Here is a 7,610-nt window from a genome sequence, read left to right as displayed (position 1 = left end):
GAGTTTGTCATAATACTAACAAAAGCAGGTTAAAGGTCTTTTGTGCAAACAATTCATTGGTAAACGTAATCCAGATCCAGAAACACCTCTGAATTCTCTGTGGAAAACCTCAATTAAAATGAACTGAGACAAAGTGGGAAACTGTTTTATGCTCAGAGGAACCCAAATTTAGAATTATTTCAGGAAATCAACAGACTTTTTCTGAACCTAAGAGAAAATCTGTTGAGTTTATCAGCTCAAAATGACAATTGAAAGACATCTCTGATGGTATAAAGTGGGATTGTTCCTGGCAGAACTGGCAACATGCAGATCTGGGAAGGCACCATCAATGCTGAAAGGATTCTGCAGGTTATAGATCAACATGCATGCCTATCCAGCCAACCCTTCTTTTTTATGGATTGACTTGCAGCAAGACGATGATAAATTGCATATGGTCCTTCCATTACTAAAATATGGCTTTGTAATAGAAGAATCCTGGTGCTGGACTGGCCTACATGCCTGCTTGTCCATACTTTTCATTAACTGAAAAAATGAACGCACATGCAAAATAAAAAGGAATGGGAAAACATTACTCTTCCAGAAGTTCAAAAACTGGTCTCTTGAGTTCCCAAATATTTATAGACTATTGCTAAACAAAGGGGATATGCACAGTTGTAAACGAGATTTTTAAAAAAAAAAGATTTGATACGCAACGACTGCAAGGCTTGGAAATGTCTTGCTTTAAAAAACAGCGCCCTCTTGTGGTTGAAAAATACTCAGCAATGTTTGAAGTTACTGAATTATTGAGGTCTGATATCACATGGATGTTTGTCAGAGGTTACTCTAGTTTTTAAAACAAGTTCAATTTGGAAGATGATATTATTGAAAGTTTGTGGTGTCAAGAAAATAGATAAGCAGCAAACAGTATGTGTGGAGTTGAGCATCTAGAGTGGTTTGTGACCTAAACTAGAGAACCACTATTTTCACATGCATTGTTTCATCTTGCAGATGATAAGATTACCATATGGAGTCAGTCTTGCTGATAACTGTGGTAACCAAGCCTGTAATTTGTCATGTTCACGTTATGAAACACCCCACGTTTCCCAGCCTGTGGGATTTCTGGTTTACTAAAACTGACTTAAAGAGTTTTGTTGTCCAAGCATGCGAAAAAAAAATGCTTCAAAAGAAAAAAAAACCCAACAGAAAATACAGCTCTACAGTGGGCCTTAAAGTGGCCGGTGAAGTTTGGTGGGAGGATGAGGAAGTGATGTTTTTTTTTTTCTTTCATTGTGGAGCTGCCCCCTCAGGCACTGTAAGAGGATCTTCGCTGACCTCGTCTGAGGGAGGGAGCAAACAAGTCGAATAGCCAAGGAAGGAGGAAAGAAAGAGGAAAGGGAGGGGGAGCAGCTTGGAAGAAAGGACTGAGAGGGCGGAACTTACTGAACATCTATTGGCCTCACAATGTGTCAATCATTTCACTTCCTCCTTGGTTGTGGCAAGAGCACAGATGAGAGGGCAGGAGGGAGGGCAGAGGGAGGTACCCTCAGACAGCTCTGTCTGAGCTTTTTGACAAAAAAAAGACTGTACTGGGGTTGAAACTGAAACAGGGTAAGAAGACTTGTAAAAGGAGTGCACTGTGTTGCTCTCCCTTATTCTCACGGTTTCCTGTCTAAGGAGGCCATTTTGTTACCCAACCCTGGAACAGAGCACAACAGAGTTTGGCATTGTTTTGTTTTCTTCTTCTTTTTTTTTTGTACTCTCACCCACAGGTGGGACTTTCACAACCAAGTTTGGACTTTCTCCTTTGCAGAGCAACGTCTTTGGACAAAAAGGAGGGAGACGCAACAGCAGCAGGAGGGTAGTTCTCCCGCAGTTTATCTTTCTTTTTTTGAGTGTTGCTAATTCTTGTCATGCCAGGAGAATAGAAGAAGTCTTACGACAAGAAAGAAGTGTGTGAGAGAGGAGACAGAAGCCCTGCTTCCTGGAGAGGGATTTCTTCCTTGATCCACTGAAAGGGGGCAGACAGGGGACCCAGAGGAACAGGCACTGCATGTTTAGTTTGTGTCCACGTTTCCTCTGTTCCACTGGGACTGTTTGAATGACTGTGGCTTTTCTGAGAACTTTACATTGCACCTGGGCGTGTGCTCGTCATTGTGTATGTTGAGAGCTTCAGGCAGCCAGCAGACTAGTCTGTGGACTCTGAATGGCGAATGCTAGCCCCTGTATGCCCTCAGGGGCAATGGCCCAGGTCTTCTTCCCTCCTGGGGGCACTTCTCCCCCTGTCTCAGCTGTGGTGCAACAAGGGACCCAGATACCATCGACATCTGTGCCCGCTCAGGGTGGTTTTCCTGTGATGGACCTGATACCAGTGCAGTGTCCTGGTGGTGCTGTTATGCCCTCCCTGCCTCCCACTCCAGCAGGGGTTTCTTTCATCATCCAGATTGGTCTGACCAGAGAATCTGTTCTGATGCCGCAGACTGCTGATCTGGCTTACGTGAAACAAATTGCCTGCTCCATTGTTGACACCAAGGTAAGAAAAGTGCAGACTAAGGATGGTGGCATGTTTGGCAAAAAAAAAATGGGCAGAAAATGACCGATGTGCATCGATCATCAAGCCAAATTTTCATTTTGTTTGTTTTTCCTGTGTTGTTTTTCCAACTATGTGTGAAATGAAAAGTTTGGGTTGTCGTTTTCTCTTCTTTCTCGTGTCCTTCTTTCACTCTGGGGAATCGTGCAGCATTCTGTTGTAATTTTGACAATTAGCATTTTTCCTTACATTGTTGGAAGAAGACACTTTTTAGTTAGGCTTTCTTTAGCCACATCTAGCACAGCAGAGAAGCAGAGGGATGTTTGACAGGCTCAGAGTACGTTTCATCCAGATGTTTACCCTTGGGGCCACAGATGTGTTGTACAGGAAACACCAGTTTATTGTACATAGCAAATACATGTGCCACTTTGAATAGATTAGTTTTTTTTTTCATTTTGGCTTAGAAGTATGGATTATTTAGAGGCATTGTTTTTTTTGTTTTTTTTGTTTTTTGTTTTTTTCTTGGTTTTCTTCTACAAAACGCTCTTCAGGTGCAAAATCAGTTTCTGAATGTTAAATGAACAAATGAAGATAAGTGAGGTTTGATTTGCTTCTGTTGCAGGATGAAATCCCCTACCATTTTTGTGATCTTTTGATTGTCATAAGACCCTTTCACTTCTCCCCAGTGCAACGTTAGAAGTTTTGCATTTCATGCCATCAGATCACAAAAAGGCCAATTTTAGTCTCAATGCTGAGCGCTTCATTGATTTCTTTTCCTAATTAGTCAATGCTGGCCTTAAATTTATTCTGGTATCTTGCCTAGCAAGTATAGCAAAGCAGGAAAAGTTTATTTGTATTGCACCAAAGTGCTTTACAGAGACAAGTTAAAAAATAACAAACATAATTCAAATTTAAAAACAAAAACAAGAAAGAAAGGAAAGGGAAAGATAAAGGTAAAGATAACTCAAACTTTGCATTGCATATAAAAAAACGCATAATCCCCCAACACACACCCTCTTCTCCACAAGTGTTTATCAACTTTTATTCAACTGAAAACTTCAAAACACACGTGCATTAAAACAAAGATGTTTGGAGGAGGAGAAATAGTGACATCCTCTCTGTAACAGGAAGCAATGTACATTCAGGGCAATCCTGTCTTTTTAAGAGAACTGTAGCTAACATTTGCAAGCAAAAGCATCATTATAAAGGTGGAAGCTTGAATACAGAAGTAGCGGGAAACTTAATGTTTGTTAGCAGAAAAAAAAGCAACATGCAAAAGACAAAGTAAAAACAAGAACATGAACAAATCTCAGCAAACCTGCAGCATTTCGGTAACATCAGAACGATGGCAAACAACAGGTTGACAGTTTGGGTTTGAATATTATAATGCACATGGAGACCAGGTGTGTTGGCTTATGATTAATTATAAGGAAAAGTGGTTGAGGGGGGACCACACTTCCATACACACACACACACACACACACACACACACACACACACACACACACACTCATGGGTAACCCAACATGCAGCTTCAAAGTAAGAAAAAAAACTGACAAAGGATCACAGAAGACAGGAGAAAACAGCTGAAGCAGAAGTGTGTGTGTGTGTGGAGCGGGGATCCAAAATATTAACCTTTGAAGAAGAGTTGCACAGTTTGAATTTAATTATTTCATATCTTTAACAAACTTAGTGGACTTAGTCACTTTAGTGGAAATCTGTGCAAAGACAGTAAATACAACATTCTTTCAGATTGCATGATGTAAGATAACTTTCCCGTTTTTGACAATATTTTAATATTTAAATTTTTAACATTTTTCCATGAACTGAATCCCTTCCTGCTTTAAACAGCTAAGTTATAACTCAACAGTTTTGTTTCTCTCAGTATGCTTCCATCCACCAACATGCAGGTCAGCTCTACATCTGCTACTTTCAGTTCGGTTCAGTCTTGGTTCAGTTTGATCAGAGAGAAGACAAGGTTGACAGAGTCCATTCCCGAGAAGGAATCTCTTATTTCTGATGTCTGAACCTATGTTTCTGGGTTTTTGGCACAGTCAGAAGTCAAGAGAAAATGTTCAGTTGTGTTAATTGCTTATTTCATTCATGTCAACTGAAATCTCAGCAAAGATGTGCCAACGGGGTTAAAACTCTTTTAAAATTTAAAATTATAAAGGGTGTTGATATTTGAATGGACATAGGTTGATCAAAGCCCTTTTTCAACCTGAAAGTTGGAAGTTTGTGTTAACCTTGTTTGTATCTCCCCAGATAAGCGGTGATTGGTCGGTGGACTGTAGGATAATTACACCACAGGCTGCTTTAAAATGATCTGTGTTGGGTTTCTCTGCTTTCCCTTTGTCCCTCTTGGTGCTCAAGTTTCCACACATCCCACAAAATATACATGTTGCATTTTAGGCTACATCAGCTTCCCTTTTTTTTCATAGAGGACTCCATCCTCTGCTTCTATCTGCACAAGCAGTGTAGTGGACACATTTCTCATGAATTCATTAGTTTAATACAAGTTTGGTTCAAACTTGGACAAAAAAATCTTGTGAAAGTCCCTTTTTTAAAAACACTTGAACTATACAGCTAAGAGGTGTTTTTGTTGAGTGTGGTCCAGAGGGAATAGGTGGAGGCGTGCATTGTTATTCATACTTCATAGCTTTCACTGTTTATTTTCTTGAAATTGAAGCAAAGAGAGGAAAAAATGGAAAAAAAAAAACCCCACTTCATTTTTTCAAACGAAAACATGCATAGCCCGATCTTTTTCAAATCGTGTTACTCCAGTAACACACACAAATACACACACACACACACACACACACACACACACACGGATATGCTTAACAATCCCCAAAATCCCCTAAATACAACACTCCTGCCCTGCTTGGAGCTGCAGCTTTAGGTGGGAGAGTTGGACAATAGGTAGCTTGTCCTGGCTTGGCCAACTGAATGTGGCACATGAGTTGGACTGTGTGTGCACGCGTGAATGCCTGCATTAGTTTGTTTGGAGGTTTACTGAAGGTAGTTCAGTACCCACACCCCTACCCACGATCATCTCTCCCATCCCAGAAAGGGTGAGTCATCGGCTTTGTTTATTCACAGGATCCCTCCTTGTGTTCCATTGACAAATTTTTCCGTTCACTTCTCAGTGGGCAATCACACTCTCCTCGACATTGCGTCTAGTTTTAGCATTGCTCCCTCTAAATGATGACCATAAATTACAGTTTACCAATCTGAATTTTGCGACAGTTTAAATGGGACTTAAGTCAAAAAAATCTTCCCACATCTTTTGAAGTTTGCCCCACCCCCTCCCACTCTGGATCCAGGAAGAATGAAGAGTGGGTCCAGGAAACCAGACGTCCGTCTCTATTCTGCCATGTTTCAGCTCTGGTGCATTTACTCCTTTCGTAGAACAGGCCTCACTGAGTCACTTCTTTTTCCCTTAAATTTTTTCACTCCATCCATTTTTCTCTTTGCTTTTCCTTTCCTTTGTAAAATGCACCAGACCCCATGTTTATTCACTGATCGTTTTACCCACTGCAACTACCACGTCTTATCAGATCATCCCTCCTTCAGGCTGTTTGCCCTCTTGCAAAGACTTCAAACAAGTGAAGAAATCAGGCCTAAGAGATGAGATGTAGCAGTTGTGTTATTTCTAGACACACTGAGTTATCAAATGTTTCCATCAGTCAGGAGTCCTCTACTGCAAAAGATCATCAGTGTAGATTTAGATAATATTCTCTGCCTTTAGTTTGCAAAAAGGTGTGGCAAGCTAGCAAAGTCTCTCTGCGCCAGCAGCGTGTTGTTTTCGTCATCAAGGAAATGCCCAGTTATTTGCGTGTGTCACAGGGTGTGTTATGTGCATATATGAGTATGAACACATGTGAGAACTTGCTGAGCGCCATCACTGTCTTTCACCTTGCCAGATTGTTTAACATGTTTGCAAATTAACCTCTTCATTGCCAACAGATAATGATGAGGTTTACTACTGAACTGACAGCAACCTGGTGGGAATGGTGAGGTTCATATATAGTGAGTTGTGCAACACACTAATGCAGCCGGGATTGTGACGGATCAATTGGTGTTGAAAAAAATTAAAATGATATATTATGCAAAACACTGAAAGACAGTTAGCCCAATGAAGCTAAACATATCATGTTTAATACATACAGTTTAAGACATTTTGAAACACTTTATGGTAGAAACTTTACTCAAAACCTTTGTGTACACCATAATAATCTGGTCTTCTGCCCCCTGGTGGACACCAAAAAGCAGAAGACTACAATCATTTTGATCTATTGCGTGGTAATAAATGATAAAAATACCAAAACATAAATAGTTACGCGAAACAATCTTTAAAAACTTTGTTAAAGGGCCAAATTAAGACTTGAGTTTGAAAAAAATTTGACTTATCACACCAGTTGTTCTTAGGCTGAGCTTTAAAGGTTTAAGGTTTGCGCCTTTAAAAAAAAAAAAAGAAAAACACAATTTGATTATGCTGTGACATGAACCTCTGAAACAGGGAGACAAGGGCAGATGGTTCTTTTATGTGGATGGTCATTGCACACATGTGCTCTCTTAACTTCAAATACATAAATATACACACACGCAGCTGGGAGTGAGAGCCCCTGCCCTGACCATTGTTTTCACCTCCGTTTTGGAAGTTGCTGTTTCTTTATCTCTTTCCCTGGAGAAGATGTTTGGCCCTGGGAATGGGATCATACACAGCACCTCCTGTTTACCTCTCTTACTTGTACATGTATTCTTCACACATGCTCAGTAACGGAACAAGTGACCCTGATTTTCCAGATAAAGGGCCCAGAGTGACACACAAGGTTCTTCTCTTTGTGTGAAAACAGCACACGATCATGTACATCTTTAGCTTAATTTAATCAGACTAATAACATGAAATGAAATAAAATGATGAATACTTTAAATGGGAGGGGTGGGATCTAAAATAAGACACAACATGATGATAATGAACAAGAAACCATCTCACACTTTCTCTCAGAATTCAGATCTGCTGTTAAGGTTTTGTCTAAGTTTTTGAAGGATATATATATATATATATATATATATATATATATATATATATATATATATA

The 7,610-nt window shown here is 40.0% G+C and overlaps 1 protein-coding gene across 1 annotated transcript in view; it reads left to right on the top strand.

The window, feature by feature from the left end:
• Positions 1-1,666: 1,666 nt before the first annotated feature.
• The window catches only part of prkd2 (protein kinase D2), a 41,942-nt gene continuing 35,998 nt past the window's right edge, over positions 1,667-7,610 (top strand). The window contains exon 1 of the mRNA XM_079246789.1: positions 1,667-2,509. Within this exon, the coding sequence (XP_079102915.1) occupies positions 2,183-2,509 (327 nt within the window). The 5' untranslated portion in view covers positions 1,667-2,182. The remainder of the gene's footprint in view (positions 2,510-7,610) is intronic.

This window comes from Telmatherina bonti (assembly GCF_933228915.1).
Source record: "Telmatherina bonti genome assembly, chromosome: 9".
In the NCBI taxonomy this organism is placed as follows: domain Eukaryota; kingdom Metazoa; phylum Chordata; class Actinopteri; order Atheriniformes; family Telmatherinidae; genus Telmatherina; species Telmatherina bonti.
Note: the sequence above shows the minus strand (reverse complement) of the source record. Positions and strands in the feature narration are given on the sequence as shown.